Source organism: Hylaeus anthracinus, unplaced genomic scaffold, assembly GCF_026225885.1.
Source record: "Hylaeus anthracinus isolate JK02 unplaced genomic scaffold, UHH_iyHylAnth1.0_haploid 12000, whole genome shotgun sequence".
Classification (NCBI taxonomy): Eukaryota; Metazoa; Arthropoda; class Insecta; order Hymenoptera; family Colletidae; genus Hylaeus; species Hylaeus anthracinus.
In genome coordinates, this window is record NW_026534347.1 from 5,359,598 (window position 1) to 5,381,809 (window position 22,212).

Sequence of the window (22,212 nt, forward strand, 5' to 3'; positions counted from 1 at the left end):
TATTTGGTTCATGTTCATTAAGCAATTTTGTTAAGATTGGAAATTTGGATCAGTCTCATCATAGAATTTAATTAAAAGTGAACATTTGGTTTATGCTCATCTCTTGAATAACAACGCTTCGTTACCACGCATACTGGGCGGCATAAATACCGTTGCGAATGGCCGTGTAATCTCGTAGGCGATTCTTAGTAACGTTTTCTGACTCCCGTTGTTCCGATCTGAATCTATTTCGAAGTGGTCTATTACCGCTGGACTTCTCTCGAACCAGCGGGAAAAGAAGGAACGGAAAAATTAACCGGATTCTTGACGAGCTCAATTAGTGGAAACTTCTCCGAGTTTATGGGGAAAAATACCAGTCGTTCCTGATTCACGGTCGCCACGTGAAGTGCCATTCCGCGGACGATGCTTGTATCGCGTGGCGATGATTTCATAAACCAGCGATTGCACCTCATGCTCGATTAACGCTTGGAATATTTTTCAAAAAGAATTCGAAATTGCCAGGACGATAACGAACATAGATTCTTGAAATACTTATGGCAGGCATAATTATGTTATTATTTTTCAAAGAAGGTTGTCTTTTAATTTAGCGTAATTTAATATGTGTATAATTTCTTTTCTAAGCGCGTTCAACAATTTTGTGTGTTTTAAATTAGGCTTTGTTTGTAAACTTTCACTTTTGGAGTCTGACTCCTTTTTATGAATTAAGTATAATTATATATATGTGTAGAATTAAACCTCTCGAAAAAGGACGAAATAATGATTTCTTTCGTAAAAGTTAACACAAAATTCATGCAATAGAAGTTATATGTAAATTTTCCACATAATTAGAAGAAATATCGCAGGCCTTCCACGTCGAAATCTTGTAGCATTTATCGATTACTATAATCTACAATCGTTGCCTTCAAGAGTCTCCGCAAGTTTCCCTGTCGTCGACCTTTTCGCCACGATTTTCCGCGTCGAATCCCGAGAATTCGCGGTTGTTGCGTAACCGCGGTGCTCCACGTTGTTTGCTAAATAGCAAGCAACAACCAAAGTGCACGGAACGCGTGAATTGCGTAACGCAATTACGGACGAAGAGACGGCGGTTGGTTAACATCGGCGGTGCGCGTAAAGGCTCAGTTTCAAAAGTTCAACGAAAGTTGACGGGCGAACATTGGACACAGCGATGGAATTGGACTCTGTAATGTCCACCTAAATCCCAGTAAACAGATACTGACATTTAGTCAATACTTTTCTAAAATAAAAATTGTTGAAAATAGCTATGATTTTCATGCATCAAACATGGCTTCATCCCTTAACACTTAGCTTCCTAATGTGGTTTCACCCCTTAAGGTGTTACAATAGTAAGACCTCTTATGTCAATACTTTCCAATAAAACAAAATTGTTAAATATATCTATAATTTCCCTGCGTCCAGAATGACTTTCTTAACATTAGGCCTTCTAACTTTGTTTCGCCCTCTTAATATACCCATCGCTAGAAAACCATCGACATTGGCGGCACGAACGTTCCAGCAATGGTCGAAACGGGGCCCGAGGTGGTCCACTCGAGTGTCTTCGCGGCGTTATTTCCTTACGTAAGCGCTGCACAGTGCACAGGTCGTTGCTTCGTTCTGTATGTCACCGTATGGCGCGCACGGGAACACCAGTCCGACGGCATTCCATAGTGATTTGCGAACGTTTCGGTAAACGTTCGGCACACCCGTGGTCCGCGGGTGTTTACGTCTGCTCGTTGCAGAGGAGGAGAAAGAAACTTCGCCGCCTCGTGGCCGCGAGAAATTCCAAAAGAGGGACCGGACCGACCGAGTACGAGCAATATCGGTCGTGATTTCGGGGAACCGTGATCCGGGGATCGCTTCGTTTACGATTTTTCGACGACCAATCGCCTTCTTCACGTCCCCACACTCTCGCGGCTGTCTTTTACGCGACACGTGTCTTGTTCCTCGAATTCGGAGACCGCTTCGGTCGTTTTTAGGTGAAGGCCAATCGCGAGAATCCTCCGACGCGGAGATCGCGACGGGTCCTGATTGTAAATAAATGGTCCACGCTGCTTTCGGCTCGGATCGTTTTGTTTGAAATCTGAAGAATACTATTTAGAGTAAATATTGTTACTTTGGTTTATAAAGGGAGTTTTATATCATAAAACAATTCTAAAAATTTGTTTAGATCCTTTGAGATACGTTCACGTATCACTAAAGACAACAAACATAGTTAAATTTCCTCAAAATCCAAGATCCAGAAGTGTCCAGACGTGTCCAATTTCGCTTTGGAATGGCTCCGTTATGGAACCAATTTTTATTTGTCGACTAGTTCAATGAAATATAATGAAAATTTTGCAACATCTCATCTTATAGTTTCTTTATAAACGATTTATGAAAATATCTTTTTTTGACCTGGCATTAGTCCAGGTTAATCGTTTTATTATAACAATTATAACGATAAGAAATAGAAAGTAAATTACAACTTATACTGTTATTTATATAAACTACGATTTACATAATAGAGATTTCAAATTATGTACATATACGAAGTACAATTAGTTCCTAAAGGAACGATTTTTCGAATCTTCTAAGATTCAATCATTTCAATGTCTCGACTCTAATTGCTTCGATCCAAGATCGAGCCCAGTATCGATCGTTCTACAAGAGTCGAACATCTCTACTTTGGACGACTGTTCTTTACGCATTCGCGACGCAATAATAGGAATGAAAAGATTGGGATCGAGTTCCTTAGATTCTTCTCGAGTGATTAGGTTCACGATCCAGCTGGCGATCCATCCTACCAGGAACGTACTGACGGACCCGAGTGGACAATACCACATGTACGAAAGACGGTACAGGTAGAAGTATGATTCATCGTGGGTCTGCCTGTAACAGAAATCGTTCCCACTTATTGATTGCCTCTTGGAAAGCAATTATATTAAATTACGTGGGCAGAACGACTACGTTAAATACGAAACGTAATGCGATGTTAGTGACGATTGTTTGCGGAATTCCAATTATGAAAATCGATGGACAGCTGCGTCTGTGATGTGTGTATGAAAGGATAGCTTTGATAATTTACGTTTAAATCTGAATTTAAGAAGAAGGAATGAAAATGTTTTCGATAATAACAGGAAGAAATAATAGAGTGGCGATTAGAGATATAATTTATGATAAAGAATATAAATAGATAGATTAAACGATTTAATTAATGGTGATAATCATGGAATAATTATACAATAACTATTTTATAATTAATATAGTACTGTACTGAATAGTTTAACTGTAGACGTAGAAATAAAAAAATGAGAAAACGAAATAAAAACTAAGAAGAAACGAAGAGAACGATTACGATATACACATGGAGAGTAATATGCGTTAAATGAACCGTGGGAATTGTAAAATATTTACAAATATAAATAGATAAATTGTAACAGTTAATAATAATATTAACGATGGAATAAGATTCATGGCACGGTCATGAAATATCAAAATAATTCCTTACAGTGTGTCCAAATGCAAATTGGGAGGTTCTTTGTAATTGTAAAACGCAGTGGCGTTGCATTCGGACGTGGAGACATCCAATTTTGGAATCGGTGGTTTCGGTTGACCGAACCCGATCCACAGAGAAAAAATCAGACCAGCCAGAATACCAATAACTGCTCCTTTTTGATTGCCTGTCGTTGTGAACATTCCAAGGGAGAAGAGACCTAAAACAGGCCCACCGACCACTCCAAAGATCGTCAGCGCAGCTTGAAGGAGTCCGCCGAGATGCTGTCCTATGAACGCCAGAGCTATGCAAGCCAGGCCAACTATGACACCCAAAATCTTGCTAATGATGATCGATCCTTTCACGCTTATGTCTCTGTCACTGAAACAATTCCAATACTATTTAATTTGTTAAATAAACAGAATGTATTATGTAGGTTTGTCTTTTGCAACTAATTCGGTTACAAATATTTATATTCGTTTAGCAATGAATAAATATGTTGTTATCCGTACCACGGTATATAATTAATTGTAACAACATTGCTGGTATATAATAATTTTACATTCCAAGTATCGCAATCAGTCGAAGATTTCCACCGCTAGAACAAATATTCTTGATGGACTGCGATCAGGCACAATTATAGATTCATACTAGGAAGTTCACTGTATGACGTAATGTAAAAGGAAACGTTGGTCAAGTAACTAAAAAATCGAACTCGTAGCGCTCTTACATTAGCAACCCAATTAGCGGATATAAATTGCCAGCAATTACGATAAACGCTTAATCTGTATCTTTTTTTTTCTCTATGTCGGTATTCAACATAGTTACGATTAAGTGTTGCAGCTTGACAGTCGTTCTTCTATAGTATCGAGTACGGTCAAACTCGATTATAACGAGCACCGACATAAGGAATTTAATGTTTGTGTAATTTTTTTTTTTACAGGAGATAAAATATGTTATTAACATTAATTGTTCTCTTATGTTTACGTCATTGAAAAATTCATTGGTATTTCAGATGAACTTTGCGAGATTTAAATGCGATTGAAGGATGTTTACTGTTGTTCGTTAAGACCAATAAACATGTTAGTGTTTTGATCGGCAACGAGAATAAGACTGCATTACTTTAAAAGAAATATTATTGTGAACAAAGTAATATAGTGTATATTACCGAATACTAGTTCTATTTCTATTACATTGAACATTCCTGTACATTGAACCCCCGAAAGCCTTTCGCTTCTATCTCGCGAGTCTATAATTGACAAGGCGCGTCGTACAGTTCGGCGGATTCCGCAATTTTACGAGTCCTTACTTTTTCCGGCAAATGGGTTTGATAAAATCTTCGAGTATAACGGCAGCCATGGAATTCACCGTGGCGGAGATAGTGCTCAATCCAGCGCTGAAAATGCCTGCTATAAAGAGGCCGGGTACACCTGGATACCCGGAGAGCATGTCCATCACGTAAAGAGGCATTAATTGATCGCTCGAGTCGATCCTTCCGATTGCCAGGGGGTCGCAGTTCCGATATTTCGTGTATATCGCTAAACCGGAAAAGCAGAGGCCCAACGACATGAGGGACGACATTGGCCAGGACCACCAGATTGCCAGCTGGGCGCTTCTCACGTCTCTGAAACACGCGTTAGTGTACGATTTTCTGCGGGATTATTACATCCATGCTTGTTGATTAATCAAAAAGACACAGGTGGGGGTCGTGTAAATCGTATTCGTAATTAGTACCGATTCCAGAGTTGGAGGTTGTAAGTTGTCTCTTTCGGTGTAAGCAAACTTGTTTATCTGTGAGTGAGCTGCAATTATTATTTTAAGAGAACCAAATTAATAAGTAGTATTTCTTTAATAATTATATGCAATATGTACGTTCAATAATTATATATATTGAATATAATCATTGAATATATACATATTCGTAATTATATGCAATATATATAATCAATATCTATATTCAGTAATCGTATTCAATAATGATATGCAATTTTGAAATTATAAGCATCAGAAATTTGCCTTGAAATTTTGTTATATTAGACGTAGTTATTTCGTTATCTCTTCGCAACATTGACCAACATTTTATTATAGAATTTACACTTTATACATTGCACGTTATTTGAATAATCAATCTATTCATTCCTGAACTCCTTACTCCCTTCAATTATTAACTTTATTTGATTAATTCTTGAAAATCTGGTTTATGTAATATCAAATTGTGTAATATCAATATTTAATATCTTCATAGTTTATCATAGAACAGTTCCTGTCTTTAAAAGATTCTCTAGAAGTATCCGAACGTAAAGATGTACAGATATGCTCAATACGACTCGTCCCGTGTCTTTTTTTTTATTATTAAATCGAATCGCGCGCCGCCGGATGGTAACGATTTATCGGACGATCGCTACTGTCCGCATGCACGCGAGATGCGTGGCTTGGATAAAGTCGGAAGGAAATTCCTACGTTTTTCTATCGTCACGGTACGAAGAGCAGAATCGCGATGATACGCCCTGGGATCGATACAGAGGCAACTATGATGCGCTAGACTTCGCTTTTAGAACTGTCTGAGATGTTCAAATATTTCTATCCGAGGAAAACTGAAATACCGTGAGCTTTATTTAGAAGAATGGAAAACGCATAACTCGAGTATAACACCTATAACACATAATTAAATAAATGTATATATATATATGTATACCAGCTTTTGATTTGTTCATTTTTTACATTTATTTAATTCTTGCTTTAGCAGATGAAATCGGTAATTTTCCGACTTGTAGAGGTGGGATTTTGATAAAATTGAAATATTTTGTAGTTCACGGGAAATTAGGGGGAGTTTAAGTCATCATTTTGCTGACTTCAAATTTGTTCGAAAGGTACAGATCGTCAAAGGCCAAGATCATGAAATCAAGCTTTTCATATGAAAACACGAAGAATGAATTATCGTATATAGCATGCATATGAAAAATCGCGTGCAATGAATTCGTACAACGTTCCATTTTTACCATTATGTACGTAACAGAGACCTTTTGCGGCACCCATCTAAGCGTTTTACGGTCGAACTAGATCAGTGGAGCAGCGTGTATAGAAGTCGCTCTTGAACTCTGTGCGAGCTAAATGCTTCGAAGACACCCTGCGCGGCAAAGGATTACTCGCATAAACTCTCATAAGTATTTTAAAGTGGTGGTTTCATCGACCAAGAAATTATAGGGTTATAGAAATAAATTTTAATTTTCAAAAGTTCATGTCAGCTACTTTGAAAAAGGTCACGATGATAACTGCGTCGAACTTGGCAAAAATAAACAAGTATCACCTTTAATCATGGGAATACATGTTTAGCGTAACATGCGGTGTATAACTATAGCACCACTCATCTTATTACATGCTTCTGATTTTTAGTTGGTATGAAATAAAATAAATTGTATGAAATGAAGTAGATATATAGGTGGTGCTATAATTATGCTCCACAGTCTGTACCTGTGGAGAGTCTACCTGAAATATTATTGCAAATAACACGTTATTTTATTTTATAATTATTTGAAATAATTGCACGAAATAATTGTGGACGAACTCGAAGTAAGAGTTTTGCTCGAAGCAAATTACTATAAAGACTTCGTAAAATAAATTGTTCTTGTAACATATTATTTTAAGGATTACTTCTTTCCTCAGATTCGAAATATAAACATAACGAGACAATTCGTTACTTGAAATAGCTATTATTTCAAACGAATTGATATCATATTTATTTTCGAATGACTGTATCGAAAATGACAGTTCGAATAAAATTATTTCAAAAACTTATATTTCTTGTTTCCATTTCAATTAAAATATGGCCAGATCTGGCAGGGGAACGTAGAATCGGTTAGAAAGTCGTCGCGTACTCACTTGAGGGTTAACATTCTCTGAACTTGAACTTGGTTGCTGCCGTACAAGGAGAGGTAGGTGAAGAAACCGCCAAACATCAAGCTCCACCAGGTGTGTCGTACCGTTGGGTCCATTGAAATGCTGAATGAACGCACATATACACCATTGTCAGTATCGATACGCCTCGAATTCCTTCGGTGGAAATAAATGGTACGGGTGTATGCTCGAAGGATTATTCGAAAGTGTGCTGACCGCATCACGCCTCGCGCTTTTACGTTAACAATCAATTGCCGTGACGACGAGTTACTATGCTATGGCGACGAGAAACCCGATTTAAGAAGTCGCTGGCAGACTGTTGCGCGTGTTGCTTCGCATAACTGCGGTGTTTCATTCAGAAAGAATGTTTCGAGGTGATATTGCAACGGTATTATTTGTTTTGCAACTTTCGACAGTAATAAAAAATGATAATTGAATTTAAAGTAATAGGTATGGCCTCTGTTAGAAAGCAAAGTTACGATTATTCGGACAAGGTAAGCGTTTGTTTTCTTATGTAGATGCGAAGACTGGAGAATGTTAATTTTAGTCTTGCGATGGTGTGTATGAAGTCGTTTATTAAACGACGTTTCAACCATTTTATATAAAATTTATTTTCACGTATTAAGATATTGAATGGTAACTAAAATGGGGAAATGTAACTGGTTTTTCAGAAGGGCCTGCTGGATCTTGTTCTTTTTAATAACATACATATGGAATGGAATATATCCAATTTATACATTTTATATAATTCAGTTTTGTATATGTATGTATTAATTATAATATCTAATGGAAATATATTATAATTAAATAATGATATTAATATCATGATATAAATAAACAATATATAAAAATATATAATATTCTGAATGTCTTTCTCAAGAACATCATAGCATCATAATTTTGATTGCTCAAGTACATTAAAATTCTTTTTAATTAAGGATTCTGATTTAATAAAATTAAGAATTTTAAAAACGTTAGATGCATATAAAAATTAACTGTAGAAGATTAGTTATTCAATTCAAAGTTTTTAATCCGACAAATATTAATACATTGACTGGCGTATTTTGTTATTAAAAAACAATCCCAAAGCTCCTTTTGTCAAATTCGTTATAAACTTTTAAATGAAGGACTGTAAATACTAGGCTACATAAGAAATTAATCAAAGGTGAATAGTAAACAGGAACAGAAAATCCAAATTATGTTGGATTACAAGTAAATATAATTAATCGTAAAAGCTTAAGGAAAGTAATCGTAAAGAATTCAGAGTAAAGAGGATTACACACGTATAAAGTACCACGAGACTTCCGTTAATATATTACCACTCTCAAATATCAATAAAGGAGCAGTTCCCTTCCCCGAATAATCGTAAATATTAATTAACGTCTCAATGCTGGCAGGGCAATTAGCGAGCAGAGATAAAGCAGGATTTCGAGTACTGAAAAATGTAGAAGGTATCGGCGATCAAACCATAATTATTCAGAGAAGAGTGTAATTGGAAATAAATTTGCGGGTCGAATACTTTCAATTACTTTCCCGAGTAATTTATTAAAAATTTTATTTTTTCCCGATTCGAATAATAAAAAAAAAAGAAGGGCAACTAATCAATTGTTTGTTAAATTTGCAAATCACATGATCCTTTACAACAAAATAAATGAAAAGTGTGAACTGAAGTTACTCTTTAATGGTGTTGTAATTTGCAACGAAAGTTTAATATATTAGATTGTTCGGAAAGTTACTTTGTAACTTTATTTATAAAAAAAAAAATTATTCAATTTTTATTGAATTATACATTGACCATTTTTTACAAATGGACTTTGAAATTTTAACTGTCAAAATATATACTAATAATAACATTTAGAACAAAGTTAGCTGGTTAAAGATATCATTAATCACTCCAGTGGTAAAAACACGAAATTACTTTCCGAACCCAATAGTTTGGGTAATGAAAATCATATGAATGATTACTGTATTCGGGTGAAGTTGCGAAATACTTGAACGCGTTCTTGAGTGCTGTTAATTTACCGACTCCGTTAAGTAACACATTATTTAATATTTTTACGCGTCACCGAGAAACACTTTCAACAATTTGCTACTAGGCGAAGTAAGTGCGTCGTTACCACGTGGAAATGTATGAAATTGCTACAATAAGCGCTGTGTAATACGCATTCCATCAAATACGAGCGCCTTCATTAATGCGCGCGTACTCGACAGATTCTTGATGTCTTTGTCGAGAAGGAAGTCTTACGAGGATTATATATACATATATTGTTACTTATTTTATCGTAAATATATTACAATATATTTTACTATTTTATTTTAATAATTGAATGCAATTTTCACAGTACACATAATTCCATTGAAATTGTCAATTAAAAAAGTAAGTGTTTCTGTGTACCATACATGGCTCAAGACTTCAATACCAAATATTGCTCACGAATAAATTATCAGCACTCTTCTTTATGCAATCAGTTGTGTAAATTAAAATTTAGTCCTATTTATCGACTCTGAAATTAACTGAAAGTTCGAATTGGAAATGTGATGGACAGAGAGCATAAATTTTAAAAAGGCTGAAACGAGTTACACTCGCGATTATTTAAAACGATCGACGTATACTTGTCAAATTCGATCCTCGATCCCTGGTAAGCGATCTCCCAGATCTGATCGAGTCCACCGACATTCACGGCTGCTGTGAGGATCACCAAGATAACGGCTGTCAACATCAGCAGGCTCTGAAATACGTCCGTAATGATGACTGCCTTGATACCGCCGATCGTCGAATAAAACGTGCAGACCAATCCTATGCCGATTACGCTCGCGGTCCTCGAGATACCGGTGGTGGCTTCCAAGGCGAGCGCTGGAGCGTACAGCACCACTCCGCTGTACAATAACAGTTGGAGCTGAAACGCGAGGCTCGCCGCCAGCCTGGCAGCTGTGCCGAAACGTTTTTGCAAATACTGAAAGTACACCAAATTTGTTTCTTAATACACCCATAGCAATTTCAATTGGATGGTCTTGTTTGGTCGTGTTTAGGAAATTGTGAGAACCTTTCTTCATGTACAACGTGATCGATAAGGGGAATTTTTGAGATCTATGGTGATTAGTAAGCGAACATGACCTGTTGTAGGATAATAGCTGTATTTAAGAGCTATTTTGGTAGAATATTGCATTAAAGATTTGAGCAATTATTTGTATAGAATATTAGATTGGACCATAATAGTAAAATAAAAATATAATAGAAAATTATTAAGATAGAGTAAAATCATAATCTGCATGGACATGCTATCATTATTTATATGAAAATATAAATTGTGTATTGGAGGATAATATTTTAAAAGAAGTATAATATGAATTCTTATAGGACTGTTATTTTTAACTAGATTAGTATTAATTTTGTAGAATAATAGCCGTATTTGGGAGCTATTTTTATAAAATATTAGATTATACCATAACAGTAAAATCATAATATAATAGAAAATTATTAAAATATAGTACGGTCATAATCTGCATGGACATGCAATCATTATTTATATGAAAACATAAATTGTGTATCGGAGGATAATATTTTAAAAGAAGTAATACGAATACTAATAGATCTGTAATTATTAACAAAATTATCGAGTTGTCCAGAAAGTTCGTGCGAATTTTTGAGAAAAATTCAAAGGCACATTTGAATTCTATGTGTATTTATTGAATTAGTTAGGTACTATTTTGTTCCACAACCTCTCCACCTTTTCAAGGATGCATACATGTTATTCAAACTAAAATTATTTGGTAAAATATCGATGTATCAGCATGTAACCTGAAAATTACATGGGTTATAGAAGCTTAACTAATTCTTTCATAAATTTTACTGCCTGAATACGACTAATATTTTATGATTTCTTTATGTTCACCAGCCCTTACTATTTGACCACGGTTCCTTTCGTAAAAATTTTCTGGATCCTAGATTCCTCTCGCGAATTCCGTTCGTGGACTCACCTCGAAAGCGCTGGTCGTTCCAAGTTTAAAGAACACTGGCAGGTACAAGTGAGCGGCGAACGGAGTAGACAGCCCGTAGGCAATACTGATTATGGCGTACTGGGTACCATAAACGTAAGTTTCTGAACTCACTCCCAGCAAACTGACCGCGGATAGGTACGAAACCGTTAAACCTATCGCAATCGGCGTCACTCGCATGGATCTGTCCGCCACGAAATACTCCTGACGGGGACAACAACAAAATTACACGAGCATAACACAAGGCTACAATCGTTGAAAATTCAGTCATAGTTTCAGTCAATTTTTTTATTGTATTTCCCAGAAATTATAAATGAACGTTCTCTCTAGTTTCTTGAAGTCTGAGGCACATGATTTAAAAGATAGACAAAGCTAAAATTGCATAGAATTCAATTCCATTTCTTATTCAACTTCAAAATTTGAGTAAAACACAAAATAACACGTTGTTATTCTTATTTCAGAATAATTTATTTACTCGTTAATTTTTGATGAGAAAAAAAGATTTACTGTTCCATACAATTCGGCCATCTTAATCACAACAGTGTCAACGACGTACCGATACATTTTGGTTCGTATAAATTTCTATTTTCAATGATTTAACGTTGAAACAGTATTTTAGTATTTTATTTAAACTGTATCACTATGAGTAATTTAAACTTGTTGAGGGATTGAAATATGGATAATTATAATAGTTAAATACGAAAAACGCTCACCTCTGTCGACTTTTGTTTGCCGCCCGTGAGCCAATAATACACACCGATTCCCGAACTGACGAGCATCATCAAAACGATCACAACGTAATCGGCTACCATTAACGTAGCCATATTGTCCTATCGTGAGTTTGTCTTCGAACTAAATTCGACGGACGACGAACGCTCGGTCTCGTGACCCGACAGTTCACACTTTATTTATTTGACACAATCCATGGGCCAACAATTAAGTACATCCTGTGCCTTCGATCGGCGCTGCCTCGATCACTGTGTTTACGTAACAATCTCCAAAGACAGCTCCGCCATTTGTGCACGAAGAGCGTTCCACTTGCTTCTTATTTCTTCATCGAGAAGAAGCTTTAATTTATTTTAGACACTCTAGCTACTAGATTTGAGTCTTTTTATGGTATCTGTCAATTTCATAACTGTATTTGTAATATTAATTATAATTGCAATGTTTACAGGTAGTCCTGGTTTCGAATATTAGATTTGAACCATCTTCAGAATCTGTAAATTTTATAATTGTAATTATATTATGAAGTATATTAGGTCTATTTACAATTATAATATTCACAGATACTGTACGTTTCTACTTTTATATTGGTGCTATCATTAGGATCTGTCAATCTCAAAACTGAAATTACATCATCAAATGTCATTACGAAACTACTGATGTTTATGCAAATTAATATTTTCACAGATACTGATAAAAAATTATAAATTAAATGAAACTCAAACCTTCTAAACGGTGCAACATATATATCATTGTTGATATCTTACATATTTTTACATTTATTCATACTCTCATAGATTTACCCATATTCCTCTTTACCATAAATGCATAAGCATCTGCAGTCTTATAATCAATTATATTTACAATTATGATATTTGCAGACACCACGCATTTCGACTCTTAGATTCAAATCATTTTCGGTATCTGCAGCTACACTAATCTTAACTATACTCGATATAGTAATTATAACGTCTATAACTATCGAACCTGACTCGAATCTAAAAAGCAAAACGTGAAGCTTGTTTTCACAACCGTTAACATTTCTGATCTTTATTTTTTGTGTTTGTAAGTCTTTCCATAAACTTTCAATTACTTTGTTCAATTTTTAAAACAGTTCACGATCACGTAGGTAGATTCTCGACGTTTTAGTGGTCCGTACAGACTGAACCGAAACCACTTTTCTTTTTTAACACTTTCTCTTATCGATTCAATTGGCACGCCGCGCCGGTCCGAACGTTACTGACGTTAAGCCGTACCGGAACGGGTCCTTCGCCTTATCAATGTATGATCGTGCGCGGCTTGTTATCGTTGATCTAACGCGAGATCTGTATTCACGCATTTCTTATCGTGGTTGGCACTTGATACCGCTTAAATTTGTCGATATTTTTAACTGAACTTCTTTAGCATCGTTCGATAGCCTTTGTCCGTTCAAGAGACCAAATGCCTCCAGACATCTTTAAGTATCGTGGCAGAGATCAAGTGCAAATAGAAAGATATCAGTAATAACGCAGAGGGTTAACGTTATCGTTGATATTGCGTTTGAAGATAGTTTGGTAAATTATTATCATTTTTTTCCTTTCATTAAGAGATTATTTACATTGATAATGGAGGTTCGTTTGAAATTTTCACATTTATTTCTCGTTATTTTAAGAATGTCTTATGAAGAATTACAAATGAATTCAAATTATTTTTGAAATTATGACTTGTTAGTAATTATTAAATGATTAAATTACTCCTCGTGCAAGATATGCCAGATTGATTTCTTTATATTATATATGTAGAATATTTGTTGTTTAATGAAAACGTGTTCGAATGTACACGTGTACATGCGTTTTTATTAGAGATATATACGATTGCATTTAAGCTACAAGACGAAGATTAAAATAATAATGTATTTGTGCTTTTGAGCTATCAGTTTCAGAGAAATTATTTCAATTCTATTTTTGCATTGCAGAAGATTGAGATGAAGTTTGCACAATTTCGACTGTTAAATTGTAATTCCTACAACTATTCGAATTGCAGAAATGCTAGGCTCAAATTGTAATTAATAGATTCGTTCCAATATCGACTGTTACTTTACCCATATAAATATATACAGGGTGTCCCAAAAGTCGGGGAGGAGCCGGAAATGGGGGGTAGCTGAGACGATTCTGAACGACAATTTCCTTTGCAAAAATGTCGGATGGGGCTTCGTTAAGGAGATATTAAGAGAAAACCCCGACCAATCAGAGCGCGCGTAGACCGTTCGAGCGGCCGCGGTAGCGAAGGCTACGCGCTGGCGGCCGCGCTTGAACGCGAACAAGTGACTCGACGTGCATCGAAGAACATTGACGCTGCCGCCTAGCGCGTAGCCTTCGCTACCGCGGCCGCTCCAACGGTCTACGCGCGCTCTGATTGGTCGGGGTTTTCTCTTAATATCTCCTTAACGAAGCCCCATCCGACATTTTCGCAAAGGAAATTGTTGTTCAGAATCGTCTCAGCTACCACCCATTTCCGGCTCCTCCCCGACTTTTGAGACACCCCGAATATATAAATAAAGAAGAGTATAAAAACCTTCAACATTTCACAGATCACTTATAATTAATATCTCAATTGTAGAACGCTATTTGCATATAATTAAAATATACGATTGTTAGTATATTTATTCCAGTATCGACTTTAGCGAATATTCATCGCCTCGTAGAAGATGCAACAACGCAAGGACACGATCGTCTTCAATGTAAAGGCACAGTTACGCTATAAAGATTACAGTTATAAAGTATACTGCAAATATTAAGCCAAAGCCCATAGATATCGGATCTCGCATAGGTCTCGGCAGTCTTTACGGTACCCGCGACAACCATTTCCTGCGTGGTATCATATAATGCGTTGTTTGCACGACAAGCGCTTCTTACGGAGTCACGGCTTATGCACGTTCGCGGCTATACAAACCTACGCGTTGAACGTGCACGTACGCACTTCCGCGTTCCCGGTATCCTAGCCGTGAGCGCGGGAGTCTCTTACCGATATCGTCGAAATAAATTCCACGGTAACCTATGGGTATCTTTTCTTCTTCTTCTTGCCTCCACCGTCGCATTAGAATAGAGTGCACGGCATGCAAGAAAACGGAGAACGAGGGACACGAATGCGTCGCGCATTCTCGAAACCGTGCACCTACGTCTCGAATCGGCAAATAGATCTATCGATCCTGCCCACGGAATATCGTTGAGAGGCATTTTTAACAGCGGGAGAAACAGTTATCGGTACGCCCTTGGCAGGATTCGCTGAAACGATCGAAATGGACAATTTTTGTAATTAGGGGCTGGCTAAACGAAGCAAGACTAGGTTCTGCAATTATCTGAAATATTGGCAACATTTGCGATATTCAAGATTCAATCGAACACTCTTTAACCCATTCACTACCAGGCAAATTTAAAACGTTTTGATTTGGACGCCTAGATTTAATACAGATGCGTAATTTAGGTTATTTGCGATATTCAAGATTCAATCGAACACTCTTTAAACCATTCACTACCAGGCAAATTTAAAGCGTTATACTTTGAGCGCCTAGATTTAATACAAATGCGTAATTTAGGTTATTATATTGATAATAAGAAGCGAAGAATCTTCTTTTGCAGTAATTTGTAACTCAAAATGCTATAAACTTAACCTTTGGCCGAAATAGTACCGAATTTCGGACTTGAAATTAAATTCATTTTCAAAGTAAACAGTAATACACCGATAACATAGGAAGCATCGAAACATGAAATTATTTAAATCACTAATATATCTCTGCTTTAAAAGTAATCAAGATCAGCCCAGTGAAGTATAACACCGATACCAGAATACGACTTTGCCATTTACATTTGAAAAATAAAATCGTAAAGATAGACGAACGAGAGTCTCGTCCATAAAATTCATCTTTACGTAGCATGTATGTATTCGTGCAACCTGCTCCGAACAATATCTATTCATAGGTTCCGTGATTTGACCGCGAGCAATCGGACATCTCGATTCGAATATTCGCGAGAGGGTGTTTAATACCGCGTTTACAGGCGGTAATAGTAGCCGGTTCACGGGGTTAATTAGACCGATAATCGTGGATCGGTATAAGCGAGAGTAATTTCTATCTGTCGCGTCGTTTCGTACCTATATCGCTGCTAGGCAAACTTATTTGTTCGCATAAACAATTTACCTACACATTAGCGATTCCACGGGTTGGTGCCTGTTAGCGCCAGTTCCCTCGTCACGAGTCGGTCGTGTAACACATCGAAGGTGTGTAGAACGTGGCCGTTGCAGCCACGAGGCTAGACAATTACATAAACCGTGGACTATTGTTGCCCGAGTAACGGCTCGAATTAAATCAGACGTCAATGTTCCGATACTCAATCATCCTGATAGGTATCTAAAGTGTTTCGAACAGGAATCGCCCCGGAACGAAATGATCTTGTCACGTTGCGTTTATTCCGTTAATAAAATCTTCTTACGAGATTTTCTCTCTTAATTCCAGGTTCGAAGACGAAGGAACCTTTGAAATGAAGGAATATGCATGAACACTTTTAATGAAATTCTATTCATTCTCAATAATTTTTCATTCTCTAGCGATGATCTCTGATGCTTAGAGAGTTCCACTTTGAACGTCGAAACATTTTTTAAATGAAGGAATAAACAAGTAAATGTGAACAGTTAATAATTCTTAATAATTAATTCTCGATTCTTTAGCGATGATCTCTAATATTTTTTTTTTTCAATTATTTGTGCTTAGAGAGTTTTACTTCGAACATGGAGAAACATTTAAATTGAAAGAATAAACAAATAAATGTGAACATTTCTCTGAATAATTCTCAATAATTCTTAATTCCGTAGCAATGATCTCTGATGGCAGAGCTGAGTTACGATTACTCTGTGATTGTTTCGTGATTATTGTTGTTACGTTCTTTTCTTAACAATAGTTTGAATTTATACAGAAATTCTGTCGATGCCTTCTAGCTCAATTATAATTCTAAATAACAGATGGCAATAATTTAGGTATTCACAATTGTCGGATTACTCACTATTTCAGCAATCGAAGGGGTGAAAACTACAGTAAGTAAAGTTCTTTCGAAATAAATTGCGTGCCTCACAATGCAAATGCATTAAAAGAAACAGGTTTACCAAAAAGAAGACATCATTACGGCTTCTACACTCTTAATTATAAGTGTATGTAACATTATGTTGGATTATTATCGAACCAAGCCATGAATCGAGTACTTACGATCGAGAATCTTTACGTTAACGCAAGCCAGACCACGGAACAAATTACGATATGGCGAGCAATAGTCGAAGGCACGATCGATTCGGCATATATTCATTCCACGGAGTTGTTTTATTGGTCATGGACGAGGAGCGCCCGTGTGGCACGCTTCGCGCATTCGTTCGGGTCTCCCGGGACGTTTCGCGCAGATCTACCGCGCATCGCGCGGCTCCGGCATCAGTCGCCAACTCGTCGACCATCGAGGAACGACGATAATAAATTTTCCGTATCGAAACGTCGTTAAGGGGAAATCATTTTGCAATTAAGAACAGGTTGTGCCGCGGATCGAATCGATTACGATCTAATCATACACTCCTGTAATTTGCCGGCGGATTATTCATAAATCCATCGATTTATTCGTTAACCGCGAATACGCGCCGGAGAGGCATTCCAGCGCGGCTTAACGAGAATGCTAAACCGCAAGGGCAGGAGATCAGGGACTTTACTGGAATGCGCCGCATGCGAACCGCCGTATGCACGCATGATGCATTCGTTTTGCCGTGGGTGGAGGGACGCGTAGGTCGAATACGGTGCACTCCCAGGTGCATTTTAATTGAGCCACCACCTTGGTCGTTTTTCTCAATTTTTCTTATCCCCTGAAATGTTAGCCTCGAGTACAAAATTTATTGGAAGTAATCAAACATGTGAATAATAAACGAAGCCCGGGAATTAATGGTAGTTTATTTTCGAAGATGATAAATACAATTCCGAAAATATTATCAGTTTAGTTTTGAGGATAATAAACTCGAGAATTAATTGTTTAACTACTGGCCTATTTAGAAGTAGTTTACAACTAAGAATACGATTTTCTACATAAGTGTATATTAACTTAGTGTCGCTAGGTTTATCAAAAGTCCTATCTGTTTTATCAAATTGAGCTTTGTGAGTAGATAACCAACAACACAGTTGTCAATTAATCCGAGGAGGTGAATACTCCAATAAAAATGTCTATAAATAGACTTCTGGTTTATCCCTGCGGACTTTGAAGACGACTTCGTCCAACAAGTCGAAACACCGTAATTAAACTGTTTCCAGTACAGATCGAATCGGTTAATCTTGATTAAATCTTAAAAGAAATATCCTAAAATTGTATTAAATTCAGCGCTGAAAAATCTTGCACAGGATTTTGGTTTATTAATTAAATCTATTTCTTATCGTAATGAATTTCTTTCGAAGTACATTTTTTGTATCACAAGAATTGTTTCTTAAACGTCAAAAAATACTTTATACGGAATAAAAGATTCGTTTGAATTAGACCGATATATATTTCCCGTACAAAATTTATGAAGAATCCGCTCTTTTCGAGCCGATTAGTTTGACGCAACCCCTTGAATATCCACGTGCATGTCACTACTCCGTGCTCGGAGGGCTTTCTCCATCTCTTTCGTGTCGCCTTTCTCGATTTCTCCGTTTTGCAGCCGGAGGAAGATGAACAAGAACGGACAGGAAGAGGCCGAGACGGGAAAACCGCATTCCTCCCGTAGATCTAATTACCCAGCTTCTGCAGTTTCGAATGACACGGGAGATGTACTGGTTCTCGTTCCCGAGACACTAACCGCGATATCGCGCATTTATTCACGCCAAACGGAAAGATAACGACGAATCGAGCCCCGAGATAGTACGTTATGTTTTCATTAGCATACAGTTAGACCTGGCAGAGGTTGTACATCGATATACAGTCCGATATATTGGGTCGATTCATGCATGCTTTCCGTTTGTTTACTTACAATTTATTTCCAAATATATATTATATTATATTATTAAATATATTATTCCAAATGTATTTCCTAATATATTGTCATTTATGGACAATTGAAATAAGGTGAATATGTTATGATATATTCCTATTATGAATGTTTTAGACATTCGTATAGCGTCTACATATTTTTTAGCATATAAAGTAGTTTTTTGATGGAATCATACTTTTAAATACTCTCCTTGTTTATAATTATATCGAAATACATCTGAGGAAAATATTACACTGTTGAGACAAATAAAATATAAAGAATAAATTATTTTCTTTTTTTGGTATGATATTTACAGAATTTTGAAACCATCGTTTATCTAATCTGATATCTAATTCTTTGCGAAATGTTTAACAATGAAGATCGATACTTTAACCATATATTTTTTAGAACTAGGTCAATTTTGGTCAAATGGTCAGAGGCAGATTTGGACTATTCTCTAAATTCAAATAATTTAAATTTATTACAAATCCCAGTCTATGCAATTTATCTGGATAGATTAAATACAATTTTTCCTTTAAGTTGCTTTTCCAAGGTATCTGTGTAACAACCACTAAACATTAAGTAAATACGAATTTAGATTGAATTTAAGTCAAAACACCTCAAATTGAAGCATTGCAAGTATGCAGCGACCACCAAACATGAAAAAAGTACGAATATTAGAAAGAACTTGATTTAAATATGTCTAGTTGAATCACAGAAAGTATGCAGAAAACAGAAACGCGACGAAGCAAAGCGTCACAGGTAACTATCGAAACACATAGATCAAACGTTACGTCAAGCTTCCCGAGGAATTTCATTAGTAAGGACACTCGGATCAAGCGAGATACTAAGCGAAGATAAGTTACGTAGGAAGGAAGAGTTGCCATAAAGACGGAGAATTTAGAGGGATTTAATTGCAAAGCGTGTAAGCCACACCAACGCGAAAACATACGAAGGTCATTTTCTGTCTCACACTGGCAGGCTCAGCGCAATGAGCATAGCAAATCTTAACCAATTGGCTGCAATCAGTATAAATACACACCTGACACTTACTGCTGACGATAAATCATTCATACATAAATGCTAAATGAAAGAGGACCAAGAACGAATCCTTGAGAGACGTTACGACTGATCTAATAGTTGAAAGACAGGGTCCGGCATGATTGAGCACAACCTGATTCGCACGATAAGAATGTAGGATTAAACAATTGTTATCATTTACACTATTGACTTTACACTTTTGCATTTTACACTTTTGCACTTTTCACTTTACACTTTACACTTTTGCACTTTTCACTTTTCACTTTACACTTTACACTTTACACTTTGCACTTTGCACTTTTTATATCTAAAGATCTTATTACAAGTTCGCAGCCATTAGCTGGATATTACTCGCGACGAAGGATTGTTCGTCGCGAATAATACCGATTACCAGGTCTCACCACGTAGACGTTGCTGCTACTGGAGACCCGGAGATGGAAGAAATCAAAGTTCCTTCGATCTCCCTCTGTATAGAGTATACATACATAGATGCATAATCTACATAGATGCAACCAATTACGTTTCTTTTGAATAGCTTCGTGTGCCGACGGCCTAATAATTTCCGCGATATTGGGCCACGTTAGTTTTGTCCCGCTAGATCGCTGTAATATCACGCTGTGTGCCTATCGGAACTCACCCTTGAAGCAGAAGCGGCTTATAATATTAACAAAATCGTATGTGCATTTCTTCGCAAGAAGAATGTGGCGTACAAAAAAAATATCAACATCGCCAAATAATCAGTTTAACACGATGAACGCCACGTCACCCATATATGGGTGACAGAGATTTTTCCTAAGGAACTGGAGCAGTTCATTTTAAGAGCTAATGTATCAATGAAAATAAGTCTGAATAGAATTCGTAGATTTTGACGACGATACAAAAATAAGTAACACGACAAACGTCAGATGTGTTCGTTTACAACTGTCTCGAGACACAATTGTAACCCTGTAGGCATTCCATTGGGAATCAGTCCGGCAGTCAACGTGTTAATGAATCCCCGTTCAGATTGTATGTCTCCAAATAAACGAAGATATTATATGGAATATGTCTCGCGTTAACGCCTGCCAACAGGGAGTGTCGACAGGCTTATGAGAACCGCGTCGCGTCAGAACGGAAATTGTTCGGTCTTCGCGTATCAAGCTCGCAACCCCGACGTCTTTAAGCCAAGCGACAAACATGGACGGGAGGTAAGAGGCTCCGTTCGTCGTCCTTCCTCGGTCGGGCTCCCTTCGGTTTCCCCCGCCAGGTAGGTAGGTTGCTAGGTAATTAGATTTGTACGCGCTGGCTGCATCGCCGCTGAGAAAAGGACGAGAAGAGTGGCGAGAGTGCGCAAGACACGGTTACTCATGCTGCTGGAATGTAGTTCACATTGTTTATATACCGCCGCCTACGTGCGCGCACGTCGCACTTCGTCGAACGATAAAACCAGTCGCGGGCGCTCCCGTCGCGGATCGGTTCTTTCATCCCTGCCGATCACCGGAACCTCGTGCTTTTCGATTCTAATCGGGTACCTCCCCTGGTGTCGCGGCCCGAGGGCTTCGTCGGGTCGACGACCTTATGTCGTATTAAAGCGGGGATGGCATGAAGCATCGGAGATTGATAGATTAAGTATGCATCGAGTTGAAAAGCGCTAGATGCATTAAGTCGAGGACCAGTAGGTCAAGTATGCTCTAATAAATTATGTAGGAACGGAAGGACCAAGTGATCATTGTACCAAGAATGTCATTCTACCATATCTCTGTTATCAAATACAAATCATAATCGTTCTTACTGTTTCTCAAGGCTTCCAAATGCTGCATTCCAAGATCTTTCCAATTTGCACTGCTTGTGAGTTTGTTAACACTGACACAATCGATATCTGTAAATGTTTACACTTTGCACCTCTATGCTTCGTCAATATTTCTCACCTAAACTATAGCGCAGGTGTCAGGGTAGAGTACTTATTAACATATATGCTTTGTCAATAAAAGGAAGATTCTCATCCAAACTGTAACGCAACGGCAAATCGACAATCCTAAGAAAATACTTTCTTACTGGAGCCTTTCAACTTGAATCACAAAATAACATTAGAAACCGAATCAACATCAAAC

General features: G+C 37.1%; 2 protein-coding genes across 11 annotated transcripts in view; one reads left to right on the forward strand and one right to left on the reverse strand.

The window, feature by feature from the left end:
• The window catches only part of LOC128890345 (protein expanded-like), a 133,761-nt gene that overhangs the window by 46,364 nt on the left and 65,185 nt on the right, over window positions 1-22,212 (forward strand). The window lies entirely within an intron of this gene.
• LOC128890348 (putative sodium-dependent multivitamin transporter) lies at window positions 2,404-13,329 on the reverse strand. Of its 8 annotated transcripts, none has more exons than XM_054148771.1 (8): window positions 13,070-13,329; window positions 12,073-12,410; window positions 11,342-11,563; window positions 9,977-10,317; window positions 7,349-7,468; window positions 4,779-5,093; window positions 3,485-3,850; window positions 2,404-2,865 (listed from the first exon to the last, which is right to left on the reverse strand). In XM_054148771.1, exons 2-8 carry the CDS (start codon window positions 12,181-12,183, stop codon window positions 2,583-2,585), a joined length of 1,758 nt encoding a protein of 585 aa, XP_054004746.1. In that variant the 5' UTR covers window positions 12,184-12,410; window positions 13,070-13,329; the 3' UTR covers window positions 2,404-2,582. The 8 variants fall into 8 exon arrangements, with proteins under 8 accessions (XP_054004746.1, XP_054004744.1, XP_054004741.1 ...); XM_054148769.1 differs by having other exon boundaries at window positions 12,073-12,454; XM_054148766.1 differs by having other exon boundaries at window positions 12,073-12,576.

What these genes read in the sequence shown, in the direction of transcription:
- LOC128890348 (XM_054148771.1), bottom strand. Translation starts at nt 12,183, where the DNA reads ATGGCTACGTTAATGGTAGCCGATTACGTTGTGATCGTTTTGATGATG. An exon ending in GCAAACAAAAGTCGACAGAG is followed by an intron (nt 11,564 to 12,072) that starts GTGAGCGTTTTT and finishes TGTCCCCGTCAG; the next exon opens with GAGTATTTCGTGGCGGACAG. An exon ending in CAGAGAATGTTAACCCTCAA is followed by an intron (nt 5,094 to 7,348) that starts GTGAGTACGCGA and finishes CGCGTGTTTCAG; the next exon opens with AGACGTGAGAAGCGCCCAGC.